We start from the raw sequence: 27,049 nt of genomic DNA, 5'->3' as shown, positions 1-27,049 counted from the left end.
GCTGTAAAGGTTAAGGAATTTTTCTGGTCCTGTCTGACTTGTCAAATTTCTGGCAAGTCAGGTGGTGCCACAAAGGACCCCTTAATTCCACTACCCATGGTTTGGTGGCCTTTTGAGAGAATAGGCATAGATATTGTGGGTCCTTTGTATCCTCAAACCAGCTGAGGGAACAGATATATCTTGGTGGTGGTAGACCACGCCACAAGATACCCTTGGGCTGTCCTTTTAAGGAGCATCAACGCCCCTGTGGTTGTGAAGGCTCTGATTGGGATATTCTCCCATATTGGATTCCCCAAGGAAGTCATTTCTGAACGGGGATCAAACTTCATATCAGCTTACAGGACTGACATGTGGGAAGAGTGTGGAGTCACCTATAGGTTCTCTACATCCTTCATCCACAAATAAATGGGCTTATTGAGTGCTTCAAAAAGACTGTGAAAGGCGCTATAGGTGGTTTGGAAGAGCACCTGAGGAGAACATGGGATATTCTCCTGCCATGCCATCTGTTCGCCTACAGGGTGGTGCCACAGAACAGAGTAGGGTGTGTCCCCTTTCAACTTCTGTTTGGACACCCTGTATGAGGTAATGGTGAGCCTAATTTATTATCAGAGGCTTCATGGATCAGCCCTGTCTAATGGCAAAGATCTCCTGGTGGCAGCAAATACTGATGAGAGTTAATTAAAACAGGCCTGTGAGAGGGTTGATCGCAAAACTGACAAAAGGGGACAGGAAACCAACACTTCATTTATATGCAATGTGTCAATTTGAAGCTAGCTTCCATGCCTCTTTGTGAAGGGCAGTGAATATCATGTCCGAGACAACTGTTTACAGTAGTCAACTCCTGCAGGGGGACCCCCTTTCAGAGGGAAGAGGTACACGATTTCATGGAGACAGAAAGTATTTTCTTGCCACAAACTTCAAGGGAGACCTGTGCTTCAATCAGGAGCCACAGAGAGCTCAATTAACCAGAAAGACACTTTGATCCACAACAAAAAGAAAGATAGGTGGGACTTAGTAGTACATGTTGTCACCCTTAACCTTTCCAGTTGCAAAGCACTATGGTTGTGACATCACTCATAGCAGAAGATGTTGGTGGGGACCCAAGATTGGCCCATTAAGGTAGGCTTAGCCTGCACCAATCACTCAAGCCCATTTGACTTTAAAAGAGGGTCGAACCCCTATTTGGCTTTAAAAGAGGGTTGAGCCCCTCTTTTGGCAAATCATCTGTCGACTTTGAAAGGAGTAAGAAGAAGGACTCATTTGGAGCCTTGCTGAAGGTACAGTCTGCCTTACAGCTTCTTCCTCTGAAGGAAGGCCATGATTTCCAATAGAAAAGCAAGATTCCTCCCTTAAACATATCCCAGGGAACAGGGGGATATGACAAACCCAGAGGACCCATCCAGCAGCTCAAGAACCGGTACCCAGCCAGCACACAGAATGCCCAGCAAGCTTCCTATGTGTGACGTGCCAGAGAGTCTATGACCAAAACACATTGCAAAAACTCTCATCAGCTTTGGACCATCTGCTTTAAGGATGATGCATCCCCAGTGAAGAAGCTAGGGGGAGTGCCATGTGGGATGTTTTTACCCATGCATTTAAGCCCTACCATAAAACTGTGCGTTACTGGCATTGAAAACATCATGATGGCCATAACGCCCCAGAGAGTGCACAGGGAAAACCTGAAGAATAGGCTGCCACCCATTTTTGCCTATGTTGTGAGCACAGGAGGGCACTGCCTAAAACCACCATTGGGCTACACACACAGTAGCATGAAACCATTGGGAATGGCAATGCTGATTGCCAAAAGCAACCCAGAACTGTGGGGAATTCATTTTCTTAATGTCAAAAATGGATGCAATACCGGTGCTCACCACTATCAGAAAGCCGGCGTTTTAAAACCACCAGACTTTGGTGTAAAACTGAACAAATGAACCCAAACCAGGCCAAGGAAAGACTTGCTAAGAGGTGGATACAATGCAAAACTATATTCTGAAATGACTTGAAGGAAGTAATTATTTAATGTATATATAAAAAATAGCTGCATGTAAGTTGGATTTGAATGTAGAAAACTGGGAACTAAAGTGACATTTAGCTGAAATCTGCCTGACAACTACCCCCGACAGGAGAAACCGGCTCAGCCACTCTTCCCAGGCCTAGCTGCATCCTGCTTCCCCTGCCAAAAGGAGATGACACCTCTCTGATTGGGTTAGGGGAGGAGCACCTGGGGACTGCAGGAAGTTGAACAAAGCCCTGTCCTGGACTCAGGCAAATGTTATATTGGGGGAGGGGTCGTAAAATGGCTTCCTCTTGGGAGAAACTGGGAGGGGCAGTGCCTCTGCTAGCAAGCTGAGCTTGGGGGAAGTGGACAAACCAGAAACTCCATCATGTGCTTGGGGGAAACCACACCCCTTAGGGCCAGAGCATAATTTTAAAAAAAGATGGATAATTCATAGTACGGACTTGTCAGAATTATATAAGTAATATCATTATTCTTGTGATTTTTCTGTGCACGTTTTAAGAGGTGTTAGGACCCTGTGGTGTATTCTGGGGGGTTGCTAGTGGAAAATAGGGTCTTACTCCAAATGTCTGCATGTTAAAAATCTGACACTTCATCAATTAATGTCCATACTCTTTGCGTACATTTGTGTAATTTTTGGTAAATGTCCGATATTGGTAAACTGACCAAAAAGCGCAAAATGTTGTCATTTCTGAATCCCAGCTCGCAGGAACATGGGGCTTGAACAGAGACCTGTCTTAATTCATCTGTAATGTGTACATGTAATGTCAACCACTTGTGTATCTGGGAAATATGTATTTGAATCAAATATAGATTTGTGGGCAAATTGACCAGGGGAGGATCCTCTGACCCATAAACAGACCTCATCATGATGACAATCCATTTCCTTTCCCTAATCATGGGAGAGGGGAGAATTGGGCCAATGACAGGTAGAGAGGGGCAGGCTCAGTTATGCCACGCACACACCCACTTTCTAAACACATAAAAGCAGACAGTGCAGGACAGGTGGGGACATTCCCTTTCCACTTTCTTGCAGGACGCTTTGCCGGGAGACTTCAGACTTCACATCCAGAGATCCAGAATTCAAATCCATCAATCTCCAGAACCTGTAGCAGAAATTAACTCCAGAATTTGTAGCAGAGAGGCCTGAATCCAAAAGCTGAATCCTCTTCAGCAGGCCTCAAAACCAATCAAACTATTCAACAGCCGGGCGAGCTGTTTGAATTTTTTGCCAAGAACTTTTGCAGGAACCTGTAGCAGTATCCAGAAAGCAGTGCTGTATCCAGAACCAGAGAGAACCACAAACCAGACCGTTGTGAGCAGAACCGGTGCTTGACAGACCCAGAGAGCAGAGATGACCCAGATAGCCGGGACTTCAGAACCACCCGCCGGAAGTCCCGTCCAACCTGACCAGACCTTGACGGCTTATTTCTAAAATATAGTGTGAGTACTCACTGTGCCAAAACCAATTTCTTAGTTTAAAATAATCTAATCCAAACTATTTTAGCCTGTTAGAACTGCCTCCTAGAATTGTGTCATTCTGTCATCTTTAAAACTGAACACTGTCATCTGTCATTCTGAGCTTTAAAATTTCAAATCCGAAAAACTACCTTGACTAAATCGGCCGTATCTCCGGAACCGTTTGTGCTAGGAGCGAGTTTTAACTGTCATCTTAAAGCTAAGATTCTAGGCTTTCCAACGAACCTAGAACCGACTACTCCTTATAGGGCCTCCGTAATTACTCTCGACGCACACGATTAAATTTGCCGCGATTTGACATTTTGCACAATTTCAGCCACGTGTAAAAATCAGCAGCTCCTTGCTTTCCTTTGCTAAAATTCGTTTTAACCTGCTAGCCATTCATAGAGCATTGCTAAAGTGATCCTGAATTAATTTAAAGTATCTCTCACTCACCCTGAACCTCCTATAGGGAATTAAAGCAATTTTAACATATTTTTCACTTCTTTGCATACCACATCACAGTATATTGCCTGTGTTTAAAACTCATACCTGTTTTCCTCCAAGCTTGCTAGGGGGGGGGGACTGAATTATATTTGATTGCATTCCTGAGAACTGTGTGCCTTCTTTCCATCTCCTTATATTGCATAAAGGGGGGGAGTGAATTGTCAAGGAAAAGTGATTGCATTGTCTTTTGTTGAAGCCATATCAAGCTATTTTCTGTACTGCATTTCATTCATCATTGCGTTTCGTTGAACCATATAAAGCATTCTTTCCCACCTCATTCTTCTGTTCCTATTCATAAGTAACCAAGAATGGTGCTACTGTAGGATTACCTCTTGCTGATTACTGCTCATATTCACAAGTGTACTATATCATCAATTTATTTATAGAAGTGTGATATATATATATATATATATATATATATATATATATATATATATATATATATATATATATATATATATATATATATTGTTTAAATTTCCAAATAAACCTTTTAAATTTGCAAAACAAGCCTACTTCTTGGCTCAGTGGGGTCAAAGGGGATTCTAAGAGAGGGGTGTTATACAAGGGTTCATCATCCAGATTATAACTTGCCATAAAAATACATAAATAAGAGCTTCCCTTGGGCATCCCAGACAAGGCACTGACTTAGTGGGATTGCTTGATTGGAGTCACTTACAGCCATAACAAGCATCAACCAGCATCCATCCTTTAAGGCCATTTTCGAGGCAGTCGTGCCCTCGTACCGTGACCTGCTGCACCACTGACTCTTGTCACGCTGCAGTCACTAAAGCCGTCCGAGACGCCGTGACCATCATTCCAGATCTGCCAACCAGCAAAAAGAGACAGTGATTCTTGACCCTGAGCCGATGTGTAGGCCAGCGGTCCGTCCTGCCTCGCTTGCCGAACTGCCTGATAGCCGCAGGTGTGTCCAGTCTTGAACTTTGTCGCAGGAGCTGTAAAGAATCCTGCAACCGACTCAATGCTGCCAAGCATCAAGATCATCTCAAGCACCAGGTACGTTGTGGTTCTGTCCCCCTGGACTTCTCCGAACGCCCCTATTGACATTTACAGCCCCTTGCCCCCTTGGTGCTGAAACCAAATAACCTTGAACAGTTAAGACTAATTTGTTTACCATCTACCCTCCTGTCAGTATCCAGAGTGTGTCCATTTCCTTTGTGAAACTGTCTGCCCTCCGTGTTCCTTTCAGGATGGGTTGTATTTTGTAGTGTGCTAGAACTGTCTGTTGTAATAATAATAAAGTAGATATTTGTACACAACCTTCACTGGACAGTCCATTTTTATCTTCTGGTAATAATTGTAGTTGCAACTAACTAATGATCCACGACCTTGCAGAGATAAGCATGTTACCAAAATTGGACAAGGAGGTTTATAATTTGATTGTGTTTCCAATCTGTTCGGATCCCTTTTGGTGTACTAGATGTGTGGCACTGATTGATGGTTTAGAAACCGATATTCATCCTGGACCACAGGTGCTCGGGAAGTTGATTTGTCATAATCGCCAATTAAGATCGTGAGTAATCCAATCACATGCTATTTCGTGGGTAGTGCAAGAAAACACTATGGGCCTCATTACACGGTAGGCGCTAAGGGATTACTGGCAGAGGTAAGGTCACTGATGCCGGTAATCCCTTAGCACCCTACTACGAGGTCCCTCAGCGGGTCCCGTCCTTAACATCTGGTCTGACCAGGCGTTAAGGCTGGGACCTGCTGAGCAACTTCAGAGCTAATAACGGTACCGCAAATTGCGGTACCATTATTAGCTCCTTCCCCATTCCCATTGAGCCCGATGGGGGCTCAAATGGGAATGGGGAATGGTATTTGGAATGGGGACTTACCAGGTCCTCCAGGGTCGGAATGACCTGGTAAGTCCCCATACCGCCTACCCGGACCCAGTATGCGTTAAGGGAGTAGCCATGCCGCTAATAGTGGCATGTTTACCTCCTACCGTGTAATGAGGTCCTATATTTTTTGCAGTACAATTTAGTAAAAACACACGCTTGATCTGAGTCCTTCTTTAATCACTAAAACAGTTCTCTTTAGTTCTGTATACAGGGTGCTGCACCATGTCCTGTTCAGTAGACAGAACTTGCAAAAGATAAGGTGAGTCATGTCATGCACATCTAACATAGCCCCACATATTTCCGTCAATTAGATGTTGTAACACAGATTAGTAGGACAGGGAATCGAATTTCTCAAAAGTAACTGAAAGTGTTGGGCTAAAGACTTCAAAAACAGCAGCGGGCAATCAAATGATGACGTATATAGACTTTGATGCTCTCACTTGAGCATTTAACTGTGGATATGTTTTCCACCATTTTTATGATGTAAAACAACCACAGTTTGTTGCTCATGTTGAGGTGTAGCTGCATATCATCTGCATATTGCATATTGATGCTGTGAGATATCTAGTTCATCAAAGAAGGCTCCATGTAGAGATTGATTGTGACTTGGTGGGCACAACAGGTCACTGCACTCCCTTTCGATATGTGGTCTCTCATCTGGATAAGCAGTTACCTTTTGGTCAAGTAGGAAGCAAACAAGGCAGGTCCCTAGTCCTTGAAGCCCATCCTTGTTACAAAAAGTCTGAAGAATGCTGCACGAATAACTATGTCAAATGCCACAGACATTGAACAGAACCAACAGGCATGCGGGCCCTGTGCCCATATTATGTAAGACATTTTGTGCTCTAAAACACTTGTGTACCATATCATGTCATCAACATCCTGTATGATAGCTGTCTCTATGCAACAACTGGGCCCGAACTGAGACTGCCAGTTCTACAATAGGCCCTGTTGGACTATTTGTTTGTGTAACTGCAGCACAGCATTGTATTTGATCGCTGTTCACAGAAATTACCCTGTCGGAGAGGTGGACTGAAAATGTGGAGGAGGGATAAGCACTTGATGAGCTTGATGCTGAAGGAGGGAAGGATGTTGGTCTCCATATAGGATAATTGCAAGGGATGCTAATAGGGCCGAGAGTTCAGCTATAGTGATGGACCTGACCATCCTTTGACCATTTATGTACTTCCTGAAGAAGGATTTGGGGTGGCGCTGGTTTGGGTACTGCTGTGTCATTATTGTGAGATCTGCGTTTTGAAATTTTGCTGACAATTAAACCTCCCTGACAAGTTTCCCATTACCATGCATCACATCTCAAGCCAGTCCTGCCTTTTTCTTCAAGTTGCCTGTTGGAACTTGCAGTTGTTTTTTTTCCCATTGGGAGGGTGGGCCTACAAGTCCAAGCATGCACTGTTGAAGAAAAAAAAAAAAAAGACCAGGACTAGCTGAAAGATTTCTCATGGAAAAAGGAAACTTGGCAGATATGAATAATGTATTGATGGTATTGCATTTCACTAACAATTGTGGAACACGCAGTTTATGGAGAAGGTTACAGCAGCGCTTCAGTGCCTGGAATAGGATAAGGCGCTACTTTTGGTTCCTTGATGTTGCTTGTGTGTAAAATAACTATAATGTTGTAAAGTATTTTGCTCCTACTTCATGGTAATTCTGACCATGCACCATGTCCACATTTGATTGCTCTGTCCTATCTTTCTGTAGCCCTAATCTCCATTAACTGTGTTTTAGATCATGACACCTCTGTATGATGGGCTCATATATCTTATTGTAAGTTTCCCACGGCTCATTGTATTCATTCATGCTCTCTTGCACTGATGTCTTCCTTCATCCATCTTTTCTTGCCAATTGGTTCCTTTTCTTCTTATTCATCCTGTTCGCATTGTTAGCATTCACCTCCCTGCTTCCTCTGCTGTGACTTCCAATACAGCACTATTTGTCATTGTGTTTATATGCTTCAGACCTGTCTCTTCTTTGTCATATCTATTCACATCGTTATTTTCCTTTATCAGTGCTTTGTCCAAGCGTTCCCTCACACATTAGCGTTTGCCAATCATTTTTTTTTTTTAGCTGTCTAATTAAATCGTTAATCGCAATTTACAATGTCATTCTCCACAGTTCAATGTAAGGATCCTTTTAACTTTTAATGGACTGCGGATATTTTCTCTGCTAGAAACAAGCCATGTTGTTGAGGTGCCTTTTCTGTCTGCCTCGCTGAAGACGTTTTGCAGTTGAACATCTGTTTAGCCTTCTATCTGTGTGTTGATAACGCACAGTACCCCGCCATTGTCTCAGAAAAGTGACAGGCATCCAGCAATCGCCACCCAGATATGCCTGCAATTATAAATGAATGCTGGCAATACACACATAATACCATTACAAGGATGGATCCCTTTCTTTCGATTTTACTTTTAATGCAGATATATTCTAAAATAAGCAAGCTGCTTTGTAGAGTGATTTTATTTGTAAATAATAACACAATCCTCATTACGAGGTTGGAGGTAGCCATGGCGCTATTAGGGCCATGGCTACCCCTTTACCGGATACCGGGTCCGGGTTCTCGGAATAGGGACTTACTGGGGTCATTCCAATCCTGGAGGACCTGGTAAATCCGCATTCTGAGAACCATTCCCGATTCCCATTCGAGCCCCCATAGAACTCAATGGGAATGGGAATGGAGCTAATAACGATTAGCTCCCTGGTCCCTTAGCGGGACCCGCTAAGGGACCTCGGAATATGGAGGTAAGGTGTTACCGGCACCAGCACCCTTACCGGTGCCGGTAACCCCTTACCTCCAACCTCCTAATGAGGCCTACTGTGTTTATTCATATCACATCCATCGTGGTAGATCTGCCAGTTTGGTCCAGATCAATGAGTTAATTCACTTTGCGGCTAGTTTTAACTAGTGTTGCAGAATAAATATTCTTTAAAATGCACAATTTGCATCACACTTTATCCAAAAACTCCCCCCTGGTTACCATTAAAACTGTCACAAAAGGAATGAGTTGCCGTCTGCAAATGTGGGCCACTTTTTTATTGGTGCCTGAGAAAATGTTATGGCCCAATCTGACCCTGGTGGCATTTGGAGGGAGTAGTGATAGTTGTGGTACAGGTCACAAGTGGTGAAGGGGGGTGGAGTAGCCATTCATGGTGATACTTTACATCTCATTCCCGTAATTTAGCATTGGCAAACTGCTAAATGTACACTTTTCTGTTAATAGGTACGCACTGTTGAATTTTCCTCGTTTGCAAAGCGGCGTGAAAAAGGAGAGTATGGTGTTCTTTTGTACTCCGATGCAAATGAAGTAAACACTGCCTGCCATGCATGCACGGAAGGTGGCCTTTACAGTGTATTCTTATGGAGTCCACCTGCTTTTTGATGGTGCAAAATAAAAGGTGGACTGCATAGGAATCCCTAACATCAAAATGCATGCTGGCGCAAATGCTGGAATATTTGTATGGCGAAGAGGAACGCGCGATGGACATGTAAGTTACGACCCCCCCCCCTTCTCCGCCATACAAATGAAAGAAAATGTGGTGCAACGTAAGCGAAATGCATAAAACCCTGCATAAAACGCGTATGCACTGCATTTTTCTTCCTTACGCTCAGCTCAACATGAGCTCTTAAGTGTGGTTGGCATGCAGCATATTCATCTTCATGTGAATTGATTTGAAAACATGAATCTAGTAACTTTATGTGTGAAGTGTCTGTACTAGTGTTGAAGTCATACCAGCCTGCAGTGAAACCTATTCTACAGCTGCACAATGGGGAAAAGACACTTTCATGTAAGTGCCCTTCCGTTGTGAGCCATCCACTGTAAATGTGGCAGGATGCAGGCAATCTGTTATTAGCCATGTTGGCACCATAATTATCTCCTCTTACTATGATATTATAGGTTATTTATAACTCGCTTTATACCAAGAGGTTTTTTTTTTTTAAATTTTATTTTCAATTTAAATATTAGAACATCACATTAAATACCATCAAGATAACAAGGAAACTATGTACAAAATTACAAAGCATTAGATAAATAAATGAATAAGCCACCCCATCCCCCCACCCCCCAGTCACACGGTCCACATCTGATATTATATAATCGTCAGGTTCAATACAGTGAAAGAAATCTCCCCCAAAACTTCTTAAATTGCATAGCCTTGCCTTGTTTTCTGTACAAAAAACTTTCCACATCAGCCAGATTATGCATTTCATGTATCCAAACATCCTTATGTAAGGTAACAGCAGTTTTCCAATTCTTTAGGATGATTTTTTTTCCAACCATGGCACCCCTAAATAACCATTTCTTCTGGCATTGATTTAGATCTGCTAAGATTTCATCATATCCCAGCACCAATGTTTGAAAATCAAACACAATCCTCTCATTCAGAACCTCCTGGAAAATCGCACCTATTTCAAAATTCCAATACCTTCCTGCAATCCCACAATATATGTTCCATTGTACCGGTCTCATGAACACAAGCCCAACAACCTGGATCATCCTTTAGACCCCTCTTCCATAACTCTTAATACCAAGAGGTATACTCCCGAGACTGGCCATTGCAAAAGGCACGTCCTTTTTCTGATGACACAGAGATTGGCATCAACTTTTGTTAATCGACTGTTACTGGCCGTTTCACATTATCATTGTATTTTTATTGGTGATCGGTTACTGGCATTCTTAGACAGGCATTTTTCCTATCTTTCTACAATGTCTCAGAAGAACAGAAAAAGGAGTAAAACACTAGTCTGGGTGCGAACATTTAGAGGACAAAATGAGCATGCAGATAAGAATAAACAATACATTTAACAATATAGACATACACCACAAATATATAAAACTAAGAGCCTTAATTCTAATAAATGAGAAACCTCAGAAAACTTTTGAACTAGTTTCTTACTACAATTGAATCAAGACATCAGTACATACTTTTAATAACTTTAGCCAATCACAATTCCTGGAAAGTTGCTATGCATCATTGATACAATCCTCCAATCATGAGCTTGTGGCCAACAACTCTCACTCCACCCTTCCTTTCTCCTTCCCTGCCGCAAACCCAAATCAATGAGATTGAAAATGTGCCTGTCCTCCATTTTCTAGATCTCTCATCTGAAACCGCTTCCATGCAGGCAGGGTTTCCCCTTAAACATAGAATAGCAGCTTTTTCTATTTTCCCCGGTGCTAATATTGTTCTGGGTATTACTTGTCATTCATGCAAACGAGCCCAACACCCAGTTATGCTTCCGTCACTTACCTGTAAAAGTGCATGAAGAGAAGAGATGCATTATCATGTTCACTGATCATGCTCTTCGGCATCTGAACACATGGCAATACGATATTTCATTATTATTTTATTGAATTGATGTTTTTTGATCATTTTAAAACAGCGTTGTTTCAGCTCTCATGGAAGGATGCAATAGGGTGGATGGGGAAGGGTTCAATTTGAAGGATGGAATAAGTATTGCCTTCAAACATTCAAAACACAATTGCTTAGAATTAATTCAAAAATATTTTAAACAATTATTCATGAGAAGCTCTTTTATCTTGGGATTTGATGCAACGGGCATGTTCTAAATATAACTGTTGTTTAAATGTTCTTTACTTTGGGGGTCGGGAGAGGGCTCCAAACCTTTAAAACATCTTACTGTTTAAATACAACTCTAATTCTAACTCAATAGTTTCTGTTCCCACTGCCTATTTAAAGCAGTGCTTGATGTACATCCAAAGCAGAAGATCTGAGCCTGTTCTCCTCTTATCTCATAGTAGTATGCTGAAAATATATTACTGCAAAGGGTAATTTGTGCTATTTAACATCTGCTGTACTTAGAAAGTAATGCATGGGTAAATACAGGTAATTTACGTCACAAAGCTCCTTCTATGTACCCGAAAGGGAACATATCCCAGGCAACCCCATCTCATAATTAGGTGTTATTTTAAAATCAAGTGTCATTGAAAATGCCACACATTTGAACAATGACCACCAAAGTCATAAGAAGGCTCATGGTCAAATGTCAGCCTGCAAAAAAAATGTCACACAGAAAAGTTGAGTTGTATTGTCGGAATAAAAAGTATATCGTGCCTCCTATTGTAATAAATATATTAATATTGGCCTACGCCAAGCTGCTCGAAAGTCATTTGCGAGATCTGTGTTACAAGGTCCTGACCTTTAATCTATGTAGGCCGCCATTTTAGGTCAAACCACCAGAAAGTAATGCATGGGTAAATACAGGTAATTTACGCCACACAGCTCCTTCTATGTACCCAAAAGGGAACATCCCCAGGCAATCCCATCTCATAATTAGGTGGTATTTTAAAATCAAGTGGCATTGAAAATGCCACACATTTGAACAATGACCACCAAAGTCATAAGAAGGATCATGGCCAAATGTCAGCCTGCAAAAAAAATGTCACACAGAAAAGTTGAGTTGTATTGTCGGAATAAAAAGTATATCGTGCCTCCTATTGTAATAAATATATTAATATTGGCCTACGCCAAGCTGCTCGAAAGTCATTTGCAAGATCTGTGTTACAAGTTCCAGACCTTTAATCTGTGTAGGCCGCTATTTTAGGTCAAACCGCCATTTTAGGATTTATGTGGAAAAGTCACCCTGTGAGCTAAAATGGTGGACGATGTCATTGCAAAATACAACATGGCCGTCTTGACCTCTGTACATCGCTAATGTGTAATCTGCCTGCAGGCTACTTGTTGAGGTCATGAACTGAGACCTTGTCCTACGTTGACCTATGTGTAAAAGGATTACTCGCGCAAGTAAACCAATCCACGAGTATGTATTATGATAATGTATTTACACATTGGACAAAGAACATCTGCTTTACTATATTGTATTAATGTTTAAGAAGACCTGCAATACGAAACTTAGAATACAATTGCTTTTTGTATTGGGAGACACAGGAAACTATATATCACTGAGCCATTTTTGGTTTCTCTTGGCGTCCCCCAGGAGTCAAATCTATAAACACTGCTTTTTAACTTATATACATCAATCCTGGGCAACCTGGACATAAAGCACTGGGTTGAAATGTATCAATATGCTGATCATACACAGTTGTACCTCAGAAGTTTATCTGAAAAATGATATGGTTCGAATTTGTGATTGTCCATTGGACATTAAGTCTTGGCTGACCTCTCATTTTTTAAAAACTGAAACAGTCTAAAATAGATTCTTTTGTTTTCTCATTCGTTTTGTTAATCCACTGATTACTTTTGGTTTGTCAATGCAAAAGTCCTAGAGTCAGACCCAGAGTTTTCACATATGGCAAAATCATTGCATTTTATCTTGGACACCAGATTGTCCCTTGTATCAATTATTAATGCCAGGGTAAAATCTGCTAACAGCCACTTGTTTTCCTTGAGGTCTGTGAAATTGTTTCTACCACTATGTCTCTTTTCTTTATTAGTTCTATCACTAGTTGTGTCTCAAATTGATTTTGGAAATTCCATTTTAACAGGTATCCCTCTTTCTTCTCTGGCTCCACTGAAAGTGGTTTTCCATACTGCTGCACAATTATTTAATGGAGCATAAACGTTCAATCATATTACCCCTGTTTTAAAATCTCTTTACTTGCTGTCTTTAGATGCCAGGACTCATTTTAAGTTACTCTGTTTCATCTACAAAGCTACTTACTTTCAGAATCCATTTTACCGAGGAAAAATACTGAAGATCTCCATAGACAGGACTCTTTTCAACTAGGAGTTCGTAAATTCAGTGTTTTCCACAAAGAAATATTTTTCAGGTTCAGCAATTCCTTGCTTGTATGCATTGCCTATTAGACTGTGTAAAACTCCAGATTATCTGAGATGTAGGAAACCACTTAAAGAATGGCTGTGGAGATCTGAATTTTTCATCATTTCCATGGTTTGATTGTACTACTGAATTGTTTCACTGTTTATTGAGTTGTTTATTGAGGTCTTATTGTTTGTTTTGAATCTGTTTTTACTGTATTTATTGTACATGGAGATTGTGTACAACACTCTGATGTGTCTATACCTAGTTCACGCTATATAAAAACTTAAATAAATAAATACATGTTATTATTCTCTGCTTATTAAAACTCTACTAGCAAATGTCTCTTTCGCTCATTCAGGGAACATTCTATAAACGTGATGCAATGGTAACTTTGCTCGGACCATATATACTTTGGCTGTTTGGAGAATCTATAGATGTTTTACCCTAAATGTCTTTGTCAAACACATTGGATGCCCTTAGGATTTTCACATATACGGCATAAATAAGTGGTCCCTGGATGTTTATTATTGATCTAAATTGGGTGGTGGGAGTAATATGGATCTGTGAACATGTTTCTTGGGCCAAAACTGTGCTCTTAATTTAGATGGAGGTTATTTCTCTTAGAAGTATTCACATCCTAAGAGATGTGGATTTAGCTTAATTGGAATAGAAGAAAGTAAGGGAGAAAAAAGTATGAAAGAATAATTCAACCTACACTATAAAGTTCTCCATAAATCAGATGCAAAATAAGTCATTTTATTGTATGAATATTAACATTATTTTTACATTTACATTAATGTACATAAATCAGTCTGTGTTAAAAACATAAAATCATGAAATTACCTGAAAACATGCCCCGCAACGTATTGCTCAAACATGTTGCTCAATTAAATTAACAATCAATGTTACATCATGTTCCAATCACTCTGCGATCACTTGTCCACCTAATAAAATTATAATGAAAAACTCAGTGTACCAAATGTATGTGTATTAAGAGAAGCAAAGTGACACATTCAAAAACAATTGCACTAGTGTACTTAATAAGACAAATTCATGCCGTTATTTTAATTTTAATGAACAATACATTCAACATTATTTTCATTTTGATTGTGGTCTGTTCTTTATTGAAATGGCACTGCTTAGATGGCTATGTCAAAGGTTCTTAATCGGTTAACTACTAATAACAGTGTGATGAAGAATGTGTGAGCTTATGAACTATTGGAATATTAGTAATTGTAAGACAATTTGATATCTTTTATCGGATTACATTATGAAGTATTTTATAATGCAGGTTTAATTTGTCACTTTCTCCCTTACTTTTTTGTTTCTAAATATTTGAATCCATTTCGCACTCAAAGGCTCTTTGTAATAAGGTTAGAATAGTCTCAGGTTATTAAATAATTTAATAAGATACATTCTTGGTCTACTTCATTGTTATCAGTGTTTATAATCATATATTGAAAAAGCCAAAATGCCTCAAACTTCAAATTAAATTCAATATTTAGAATGCCTTGATTTTAGGAGAAACAATCTTCACTACAAAATGCATCTATTCCCAAATTAAACAATTGAAATACACTATAGGTGTGTGTTGATCAAATGAATACATACTGCTGAGAGTTTCTTCTGTAATTAAACACTTCCGGCTAACAAAGAGCATGAACAACAATACATGGCATTATCAATTGTGCTGAGCATTTATCACTGCCCAGGGCGTATTGCATAGCTACTATTTCATGGTTATTGTGCACTTGCAGATTTTAAATAGAATTAAATAATTGTGAAGGAATGCATGTCTACCAATCAATTCATGAAAAGTCCAACACGGTTCATGAACAATAAAAGAAATGACTGAGAATGGAGGAATTAGTAACTTGTTTTTTCTCTGTTCAGCTTCCATCGTTGTACAGAAGTGGTGGTGTCAGATGGATCCATGTATGGAAGGCGAAGACTGTAAAGTGCTACCTGATCTTTCAGGATGGTCATGCAGCAGTGGCAATAAAGTCAAAACTACCAAGGCAAGTACACAAAAGCAACTTGTGCATAAAATACATTATTTTATGTTTTAAATTATTTGAGTTCAATGAAACAGGATAAATAAAATAACTGATTCCTGTTAGAACGCAACACCCTAGACACAGCGCAGTCTCATGTGTCTTTTAAGTACAACCCAGAGCAAGAGGGTCAGTCTCTTCCTGTCCCCTCACCCTAGAGGGGTGGTCCACCACTGATGTCTAGGGACAGACTCTCCAGTGAGGGCTCAATTAGTATGCTTGGAGGGCCAGTTGGCTTGGAAAAACCTACTTAACAAAAATTAATTGATAAACTGTACCTGTACTATTTGATGTGTGAAAATATTAGGGATCGTTTACAGGTTATACCCACCCCTCGGTCCTTTCAGTGTTTACTGCAGTTTGGTCAATGTGACAAAAAATGAGTTCAATCAACGGTGCTGTTCATAAGACCTTCTTCACAGGGCCCATGCAGTAATTTCAAATACCTTCAGTGTCTTTGCATTTCTTGGGGTTCCCTTCCCAAAGCTTCAACTTATTCAACGCCATGGGCCTCATTACACCGTAGGTAGGCTATTACCAGTACCGGTAAGGGTACCGGTACTGGTAATCCCTGTCCGCCTTACTACGAGGTCTGCCATTCAACATGGCGGACTCGGTAAAATACCGGCAGCAACCATGGCGCTAACAGCGCCATGGTTACCGCCTTCCGTGTAATGAGGCCCAAAGTGTGATGAAGCTAGAGATATCCAGGAAGGCAGGAGATACCTATCAATGTCCATCTCTTGAAGGGAGAGAATGGTGCGTGTGTGGACAATATGTCTGGAGTACCAAAACAATCTAGACGCAAAGGGAGACATACTGCTCACTGTCTCAAACATTAATTGTAGCACCTACTGTGTTCACTGGTGATGTTAGAATATTCAGGCAAATTGAAGGTGTCATCAAGCCAACATTCCACCACAAACCCCTTAAGTCATTTTGGACATAATGCAGTACATGCACAGATATTGTACCACAATGATTATGCACCCAGACATTCAGAGGAGGTTTCAAGTCTAATTCCATCCACTATTAGAGGGGGAGAGGAGCAGAACTCAAGTAACGAAAATTGAGACTGAACTGCACACAATGCAATTTAATGTAGGTTGAAAGTTAAAGTTCCAGGCCACTGCCTTCTCAACTCCCATCAACAGAGGAGAAGTCTGACAAAAAATGAAAATGTTTGGGATGATATGGATGGTGATGATGATTCAGATAAATATTATGATACATCTGAGTCTGGACAGGAACATTTATTGCTGCTGGAAAGCATTCATATGAGGAGAAGGTGACCACAGACACAAGCAGAAGAACTAGGAGCACGCCCAACCTGTTTACAGTCTCTCTAAAAATCATTCTTCCTGTTGCAGATCAGCCTGTATGTAAACCTACAATGGAAACTCAAAAGCTGCCAGCACTTTGCGCAGAATAAAATGAAAACTAATTTGGCCACTTTCACAATGTGCCTAAATTCTGTGTGCTGAGGAAACAATGTGGCACTATGCACAGACATAAGGAGAACTTGATAGACTACTATCGGCTCAAAGTGTATAGAATTGGCTATTAAAGCTACTGATAATTTCAAGATGGCAGTGACTTTCATAAAGCAAGCCAATTAGAGGTTCTTCAAACCTATTGGCACCTTTGGTGCTATTGATTCAAAGCATGTTGAGTCAGCTTGAGCTTCGTGCCATGGCTCGATCCCATTGAAAAACCAGCAACGCACCGGCGAGACATTTCAAATCACTACAAAGTGATTTGAAAATCTTGTGATGCAGTTTGCAAAAAAGGTGTCAAGCACTTCTGATAACCATCAGATAGTAAAGGTATGGCACCATGAGGTAGTACAGGAACAAGAGTGAATATAGCTAAGCATGACACACAGTAGACAGTATAGCCATTGCCAGTAGGCAGTATAGGGATTGCCAGTAGGCAGTATAGGCATTGCAATCATTAAGACAGAACACGGGTGGTGGTTGTGATGAAAATGCGGCAAGGAACAGTGGCATGAAAACTTTCTGTAGCCACAGCATTCCCCCTCCCTGCCCTAGTTCCAATTTACAGTGGCACATGGATACACTCTAGTGCTTGTGCTTGCTCATTATTATTTTGAAAGTACAACACATTGCCGAACAACAGAAAGCTTAAAGGAGCTGAGATTGCAATCCACACATTTTCATGAGCCACACATAAATAATAGATACAAACGCAATTAAATGTGCAGATATACAACAGCAACTAAATGCAATTACCACCTGGGAAGTGCAAGAAGACAATTAGATGGCTCAGGATACAACAAATATCTTCCAGCTTTATCTGCACTCAGAGACATCTCTGTGGCCTGCATAATGATGTCTGCTCACCTTGCTTCCCTATGCAGCACCCCCCGCTACCTCCTATAGCCTTGCTTCATTCTCCATGGCAATGTCTGCTCTCCAAACATATGCCTATATGTAAAGGAAAAAGAGATCTGACTTTGTTTAGACTTTCTAAATTCATTATTGATCTGTGCCTCACCGTTATTTATCTGTGCAAATGTTCTTGCATTCATTCCCTTTTATCCTTCTGTGTTTTCTTCTGCTTGCACCTGTAACAAACATGGCCCTCAGACAGTTTTAGGGGCATTGTGACTGGGGACACTGGCCTCTCAGTGAAGATTCCAGTGGATACTATTATTTGCCAAGTCATCTGAAAGTGGTCTTTGATTTTCTTCATCAATGAACTGGATAAATGTTCTGGACAGTTGCCTTTTTTCGAGATTGCCTCGCTTCATACATGCAAAGTTTTCAGTGCCCACTTATTTACATTATGCATTCATTTTGGACTCATGGATTTATCAGAATTTAGCAGTATTATGTGGCAAGGGCACGCGAACAAACGAGTGAAGTCTAAATTATATGAATGCAGATCAATGAAAAATATGGGGATTCCGGTGAGTTAGTGCACTGTTGTTACTGTGTCAGATACCTCAACTACCCACAGCCAGTGAGAGCATAATGCACAGGGCTGTAAACAGTAGCAGAAATGGGACCCTGTATGCTACCCAGCCTGTGCTGTAAGTCAATACGCAGTTGCAGTACTTGTATGATCCTCCAGCAACCCTCCCATTTAGCAGCTGTCTTGATGACTCCCTCTAGGTACTCATTTTATTCGTTGTGAGAGAGCAGTTCATTTAGGCTATGGGTTCAGCATGTATGGCTATTAATTTATCTGGCTACATATTTGCTTTGCCTGGACAGGAGGTTTACGAAGGTTCTAAACTGACTACAATCTATCACTGAATACGTATTTTGGTCAACATAAGTGTGACAGAATCCTTAGCTTTTTTTTATTTTGAAGGTGGGTTCTCTGCAGGACAGTTGTGTCACTAAACAGACACCCTTCCTACATGTATTCTGCTGGTAAAAAAGGGCATTGTCAGGGTATCATCAGCAATTATAAAAGGGATGGTTCAAGGCCTTGTGAGTGTGTCACCTGATAACTACCAGTCATATCGTCATTTAGTGGCTACATGTGCACTTTTGCTGTTCACAAGTTCCACACATCCCAGTAGCTGAAATGTAAATTGGCAGCGTATTAGCCATATCGTTCAAATGTGCACATACAGGGGCAGGGAAGAGTGGAGGTTCCATGTTAAAAGCCATCTTGGTACAAAGCAAACACTGTCGTACCATACAGCTGTCAATTAACTCCTGTGACCTTATTAATCAATGAGAAACATCCATGAGAAATTATGGTATGTTATTACAAATAGGTGACTAAAGTTACATTCATCTGGCGGTAGCAGTCTATAAATAAGAGGGGGCATTCCTGACCACACCAGGCAGGTGTCCTCAAATTGATAAATTGCTGGCAAGCTTGTCTAAAAATAAAGTTATGATACATTTCACATTGGTGTTTTTTAGACTAAAAAGTGGACTCCATTTAAGGGTAAAAAACAGGCTTTAGATGCTAAATACAAACTTCATCAATATGGTGGCAGGGCGACTGTCCCATTGTACATTAGGTACACTGCTAAATTAAAGAGACATATATTGTTTTAAAAGACAGATATAGTGACCAAGAAAGCATTGCATTAAACAGCCATAATAACATTTGCTGACAATACCTTAATCCCTCACTCAGGCTTTCCATTTAGCCTAGAGGTGAACGTTCCTTTGAAGATGATCCCACAACATATGGAACCAGTTACACCCAGGAAACCTTGTATTCTATTAGAGGTGGAAAAACCTCCCTAGGGGCTAAAACTGGGAACTGTCTGTACAGACAGTCACATTTTCATACATGCTCTAAAAATAGTAAGATGCACAGTTTGGCTTTTGCTGAGGCTGGTCTTGCTGGCGACGCCTTTAGATACCCTTATTCCTTTAGTATTTCAACTATTGTAGTACGTATTTCCTGGCTGTGATCTGTCGCGTCTCTCTGGAGTGGGAAGAAAGAAAGCCAAAAACCGCCAAATAATACAGAGAAAAGGAAACTCGCGGAGAACTGCGCCAGAATGGTTAAGTGTCGACATTTTTATTTCATCTCATTATAAACGATGCCCTTCCTGATGAAACGTGTTTCGGCTGAGTTGCCTTTATCAAATCAGGGCAAAATTATCTTTCATTGTTTGGTTTGAATACCTCTGCTCTGAAATTCATGGGTCAAATCCCTTCATAACTGTGGTGTCTGTCGGAGGTGTCGGCTCTCTCCAAGAAACACTAATAAATGTGATGTATTAGAATATACTATCCATGTGAAAAAGAATTTGTAGAAATAATATAGTTAATGTGCTCTTTTCTCCGAGCTTTTTGATTGCTCTGCCGCAAGATGTTCAGGAATTAAGTGAACCTCTAGAATATTTGTTCTTTGGAGAATTAATGATTGTATGCCATAAGTAGTATGCTCTGTTTGTATACTAACCCATGCAGAATGAGAGCAATTGTTGTATGTGATTATGAAAATCATGATGTGTTGTATTTTTTTTTTAATTGATACACTCTGTACAAAGGGATTTTTGTGTGAAATGAATACATTTATGGTTCCCTTGTCAAAATATGAAGTTTTGAGTATGGTCTATGCCCGTTGATATTTGTGGCAACAGTTTGCAGCTGAGTGGGGTCTAAGAAATTGGTGAAATACAGGAGAAGGCGGTAGTCTGTGATTCTTATGTATAACATGTTATAGTGCTGGCCAAAAATGATGCGTTGGCAATCTCAGTAATGACAGGTGCTAACATAGGTGCGCTGAACTGTACAATGTGCGCTGGGACGGAATCCCCTTTATAGTTTGAGGGTATGAGTGATCAAACAGTGGCAAGGACTTGTTTCTGGGTAACTTGACAGAAGGTTAACGACAGAGGCGGAGGGAATTAAGTTACAGTAGGCTGGTCGAGAGCTTCAGGTGTGGGTGTTTTGGTCGGAAATAAACATTTCAACATTTAACCATTCTGGCGCAGTTCTCTGGGAGTTTCCTTTTCTATGCTCTAAAAATAGATACAACATTGTGCAGGAAACAAACAGATGTATTTACTGTTCTTATAGTTGGGATACACTAATTTCTGTTCCTGCTGTGTTTGTCCTAGCAAGATACAACTAACAATGGGCCTCATTACACGGTAGGCGGTGCCGCCGGTATTTTACCGTGTCCGCTTTGGTGGATGGCGGAATTAGCGCCCTACTCCAAGGTGAGCGGGGACGGTAATTCCCCATTCACCAAGGCTCTTCCCCATTCCCATTGTTGCCCCCATAGGGGATAATGGGAATGGGGAAGGTGATCATTACGGTACCGCAAATTGCGGTACCGTAATTAGCTCCGAGGTCCCTTTGCGGCACCCTACTTTAACGGCTGGTAAAACCAGCCGTTAAAGTCGGGTCCCGCAAAGGGAACTCGTAGTAAGGCGGTAGGGGTTTACCGGTACCTGTGTCCTTACCGGTACCGGTAAACCCCTACCGCCTAACGTGTAATGAGGCCCAATTTCAGTTACTTCCCTAACATGTCTCTTCTCTGGTACACCTACCACTGAAAATGAAACAAGTGCATATATGTGCAGGCATACAAGTGTGAAGTGAGTGTATATAGTTTTAACTGTCACTTATTTCTATAATACAACACTTGTCTGTCTCTTTGCTAAGACACAACCACACACAACACATTTTTCACTGAATAAGCATATAAACATTTGTAATACTCAACATAAACATAATGATAGACAATGTTACTATATTGTTCCTGTCCAGATATCTCCTTTATTTTCATCATATAATCAAAAGAATTCCTTTACATTGTCATATGGCCAAGCGTATATATAACATGCTTTACCTGTATCTGCAACACAATACTAAAAATGCTATTCCTTTAAAACCGCTATACTCCTCACTACCTTGTACTTGTACTCACATGTTCCTTCCTTCAACAAAGATCAATAAAATAATTTACACACTCCCTTGGTGTCCATGAATACCTACCTTCCATCTTTAATCACCTCCCCTTCATCTCTACAAGTACTTACCTTTTGTTGTGCTGTTCTTTCCAACTACATTAATAAGCTCTACTCTGATAAGGCCATACAGGAATTACTTTTACATTCAAAACAACACTCCTTAACACAAATCAATATTTCTATTTATAAGGGCGTGGCCAGCAAGCGTGCAATGGAGATGTGATTCTTCGGTGCTCTGCGGCTGCCTGAAATATTCTGCAATATCCTGTGATATGAGAATCGAAAACGCTTAAAAACGACATCCCTGCGTGGCGGAACCTCGGGGCAACGCCTCACGGTGAAAGGAGCCGAATCCGTGAAGGGAAATGAAAATTATCTGCGTTAAAAGACTGGTGGAAACTTGGCCCGGCCCCAATCAAGATGGCTGCCATTGAGACACGCTGAACTGCGGCGGGGATGAGCGGAGGTGGATAGTGACCCTCGACCGCCAGATCTGCACCTATCGCCTGCAGATAAGGGAGCAGCTAGGGACTAGGACAGAGAGCGGACTCCTCCTGGGGGTGAGGCCGACGCGGGCAGTGATGCCCCCGGTGCCATATCTCCACTCCCGACGACCGGTGAGAGACGGCAACGAGTGAGCCGCGTGGGGACTCTCAGCCTGAATTTAAGATATATACGCAATCCCGAGGAACCCAAAGGGGAACGCTTCTGCGACAAAACTGTGAGGAAACACAGCATACGCCCGCACACGCCGACCGCAAAGGCACTGCAAGCACTGGTAAAGGCCCAAACAACGCCACGAGAAGGAGTGCTCCTCCAAACTTGCACCGGACGACTCGCGCAAAGCAACATCATGGGCAAAGAAAAGAGCAAGAAAACCTCGACGCAAAGTACAATGGACCAATATGCTACAAGCACATCTATAGCAATAACCGTCGAGGACCCGGGGGGTACCCCCCTCCGCAGACGAGGCCCTGTCGCTAAAAGACATAATGGCCGCCATCACCAGCTCGCGCTCCTCAGTGGAACAGAAAATGGACACTATCTCCACGGAGGTCTCCTTCCTCCGCCATGACCTCCAGAAACTTTCGTCTCGGACCGGGGAGATGGAACAACGCATTTCTGGCGTGGAGGATGACCTCGGGGGGGTGCACCAACAGTTTACACAAGCATTAACCTGACTGAAAACCCTGGAAGCCCGAGTTGACGAGGGAGAAGGCAGGTCCCACCGCAGTAATATTTGCATCCTGGGACTGCCGGAACGCACGGATTGACCCTGTGTGAAACTCTTTCTGGAAGAATGGCTGACGGACCTCTTTGCACCAAAGACTTTCTCAAACTTTTTCTCAGTGGATCGTGCACACCGCATGCCCACGGGTCGCCCGGCCCCGGGTGCACCCCCGAGAACAATCATTGCGAGGCTTCTTAATTATCGTGACAGAGATGCCATCCTACAAATGGTCCGAACAAAAGGGTCAATGACATTTAATGGAGCCAGAATTGCTTTCTTTCCAGATTATACTTGCAAAGTCCAGAAAGCCAGACAATCCTTTGAGCAGCTAAAAAGGAAGCTCCACTCTATTAACATGTGATACTGGCTGCTGTTTCCAGCCCAGTTAAAAATCCAACATGAAGGCAAAACTGTACACTTCACCGACCCACAGGAAGCCTGGAAATGGGCGGAGACCCACATCGGAGGCGACTGGACCAGACAGGATCAACACTGCAGGGGTAGATCAAGATCCCAACCGCAGAGAGAAAGACCAGCCCAGCAACCTATACCTGAGATCCCAATTGAGCCAAACGGCGACCCCAATCCCTAGCACGGCCTAAACTGGAAATACCGGCCAGATGCGGGAGCAAACTGAACCACTAATGGACTCAAGAACCAACCCTTCTCCTGGCAACCACCTGTAATGCAACACTCCTCCTGAAGCGACAGTATCAGTGAGTTGCCTTCACCCCTGTATAAGGGATCATATGAGCCATATACGGTTGCCATTAACACACCATGCCATCGGCGGACGCCACATCCCCGACTCGAGACACCAAACCCACAAAGGAGTAGTAAGTCAGTGGGAAAGGGGGAAACAGTTCATATTAGTTAATCTGGTGATATAGTTTTAAACGCCAGTAGAGTTTGGGCGACAGATACTTCATGTTGGGGAGGAGTATGGGGAGGAGGGGGGAAAGTATTTTATGTTAGTTATTTTCTGGGAGGTCACACCATGCCAATGTCTATCAAGACGCCACCAAACATACCGTTCTCGCCGCCCATGCCCACACCAAGCACGAACGCTGTGTCCCCACGGCCAAATGCACCACGCACCTACCAGGCACAACATCCCAGATTCTTAAACAGCAATGGCCGCACAGCACCATATAGATTCCATTAATGGGAAAACACAAGCCCCAGTGATACCCAACGAATGCCACAGGTCCCTTAAAATCCTTACTTGGAACGTAAATGGCATGGGCACAAGTATAAAATGACGGCTGATCATGCAATTCCTTAATAGACGCTCTCCTGACATAGCCCTCCTAACCGAGACCCACTTAGCGGGCTCCACATGCCAATTCTTCCGCAGAACTAACTATCGACTAGCTTACCATGCTGGGTACACAATGGGTTCCCGGGGCATCCTGATCTTCTTACATAAGCAACTCCCTTTTGAACTATCTGCTGTGGCGCAGGACCCTTGTGGCCGTTTCGTGATGCTCTGGGGCATACTCTGGGGGGAGACAGTGGCCATTTTAGCGATATATTCCCCACCGGTGTTGGGGGAGGGTCTCCTAAGGGAGGCAATGGCCTTGATGGCGCAACAACAATCGGATGTATGGATCTTGCATGTCGTGCAGGGGATTTTAACAATGTTATGTGCAACACACGAGACCGGTCCCACATCCGCAATCGTAACCCAAACCGGCCCACGAGGCTGGCGACCTTTGCGTCAGCGCTTGGTTTGAGTGATGTGTGGAGAGCACTCCACCTTACAGACCGAGGATTCTCCTTTCACTCGGGGGCCCACGCATCCTTATCCAGACTAGATTACTTCTTCCTCCCAACCCCCGAAGCATATAGGGTAAGAACGGCTGAACTCCTTCCCCGTGGCATATCAGATCATTCTCCCTTAGAGGCGATGCTCCCTACGGAACGTCCCCTACCGCCTAAAACATGGCGGCTAAATAATTACTACCTGGGCCTCCCCGAGTTTTGTGGAACACATCACGGAAAAATCTAACAAATTCTTCGAATTAAACACTGGCTCGGTAGAGGACCCAGTGACACTATGGGAGGCATATAAGGCAGTACTTAGAGGGGAAATGACGGCCTGGACGTGCAATAAAAGGAGAGAACACCATAGGCAAGTGACGGAGGCTGAGGATGAGGTTGAGAAATGGGTAATCAGATATATCTCCAACGCTACCCCTGAAACACATCGCTCCCTCTTGAAAGCAAGAGCAGCCCTCCATAATACTGCATTAGATAACGCAAGACAGGCGCACAGGGAGTCAAAGACCAGAATTTATGAGCAGGGCGACAAAGTGGGCAAACTATTGGCGTGGCTGGAACGACGTGAAGAAGGGCACAGACACGTCAGACAGGTTACTGACAGCCAAAATGAGCTTGCCCAAACAGACCCAGAGATAGCAGAGGCATTCGCCAACTTCTCTGCCACGCTCTATGCCGCCCCAATGGCCCCTGTAGACTCATCCCTCCTAGATGAGATTGTGCTCCCGCACTTAACGGAAGTTCAGAGAACACACCTAGATAGGGAACTGGACGAAGCTGAAATAGCGGAGGCTATGACCCAGGTACAGTCCGGGAAAACACTGGGCCCAAATGGTTTCCCGGCCGAGACCTGGAAGAAGCTGGGCAGCAACAAGATGGCCGCCCCCCTCCGCGACCTGTTCCTTACAGCCAGGGAGCAGGGCACCCTTCCACTAGACCTACGAACGGCCAACATTGTGGTAATTTCCAAACAAGGCAAACCCCCTGACCAGTGCACATCGTATAGACCGATATCGCTTATTAATAGCGAAGCCAAAATCCTGGCTAAAGTACTGGCCAATAGGCTCCAACCGATCATATCCTCACTGGTTCATCAAGATCAATGCGGCTTCATGCCACAAAGATCGACTAAAATGAACTTACGCCGATTACATCTGCTATTGGGAAGAACCCCAACTCTCAATACACCACTTGCGCTACTCGCAATTGATTTCGAGAAAGCGTTCGATTCGGTGGTATGGGCAAGTCTCTGGGCAATAATGAGGTGTATGGGCATCGGTGAAGCCTTACTTAGCTGGGGCCAACTTTTATGCGAGGCCCCATTAGCCGCAGTTAGGGTGAACGGCTGGACCTCTGGGACCTTCCCGCTGGGTAGAGGCACCCGAAAGGGCTGTCCTCTGTCCTCCCTCCTTTTCCCCCTAGCAATAGAGCCACTGGCCCGATGGCTCCGACAGGTCACCACATGGTCCGGATTCCACTGGTCAGAAGGGCGAGAGGACAAGCCCTCCCTTTACGCGGACGACCTATTACTCTATCTAAGCAACACAGTCCACGCAGGTCCAATCATAACCCAAATGCTAAAGACCTATGGGGACTTCGGTGGCCTCAGAGTAAACTGGGGAAAGTCGATTCTCTTCCCAGTAAGAGGTGGCGACCTAGCAATTCCTCGGGACACTCCGTACCGAGTAGAGAAGGAGGGCTTCCACTACCTGGGCATATGGGTCTCGGGGGCTCTATCGAACTATGTGCTTCACAACCTGCACCCACTAATTGACCGCTTCGCCGGGGATGTACAACACTGGATGCTCCTACCACTTACGCTTATGGACAGAGCGGCCCTCTTTAAGATGATGGCACTTCCACGTTTCCTTTACATACTGCAAAATGCCCCACTAGCTATAACAAATTCGGAATTCATCCGGGTGGAGCGTCTCCTTAGGAAGCTGATATGG

At 42.7% G+C, this 27,049-nt stretch overlaps 1 protein-coding gene across 3 annotated transcripts in view; it reads left to right on the top strand.

The window, feature by feature from the left end:
* The window catches only part of TAFA4 (TAFA chemokine like family member 4), a 1,365,502-nt gene that overhangs the window by 1,197,867 nt on the left and 140,586 nt on the right, over positions 1–27,049 (top strand). For all 3 annotated transcript variants that reach the window (XM_069643795.1, XM_069643793.1, XM_069643796.1), the window contains one exon: positions 15,500–15,624. In XM_069643795.1, the coding sequence (XP_069499896.1) occupies positions 15,500–15,624 (125 nt within the window). The remainder of the gene's footprint in view (positions 1–15,499; positions 15,625–27,049) is intronic.

This window comes from Ambystoma mexicanum, chromosome 2p, assembly GCF_040938575.1.
Source record: "Ambystoma mexicanum isolate Mex_15411 chromosome 2p, UKY_AmexF1_1, whole genome shotgun sequence".
NCBI lineage: Eukaryota > Metazoa > Chordata > Amphibia > Caudata > Ambystomatidae > Ambystoma > Ambystoma mexicanum.
The sequence above is the reverse complement of the archived record's forward strand: the minus strand, read 5'-3'. Positions and strand labels throughout refer to the sequence as shown.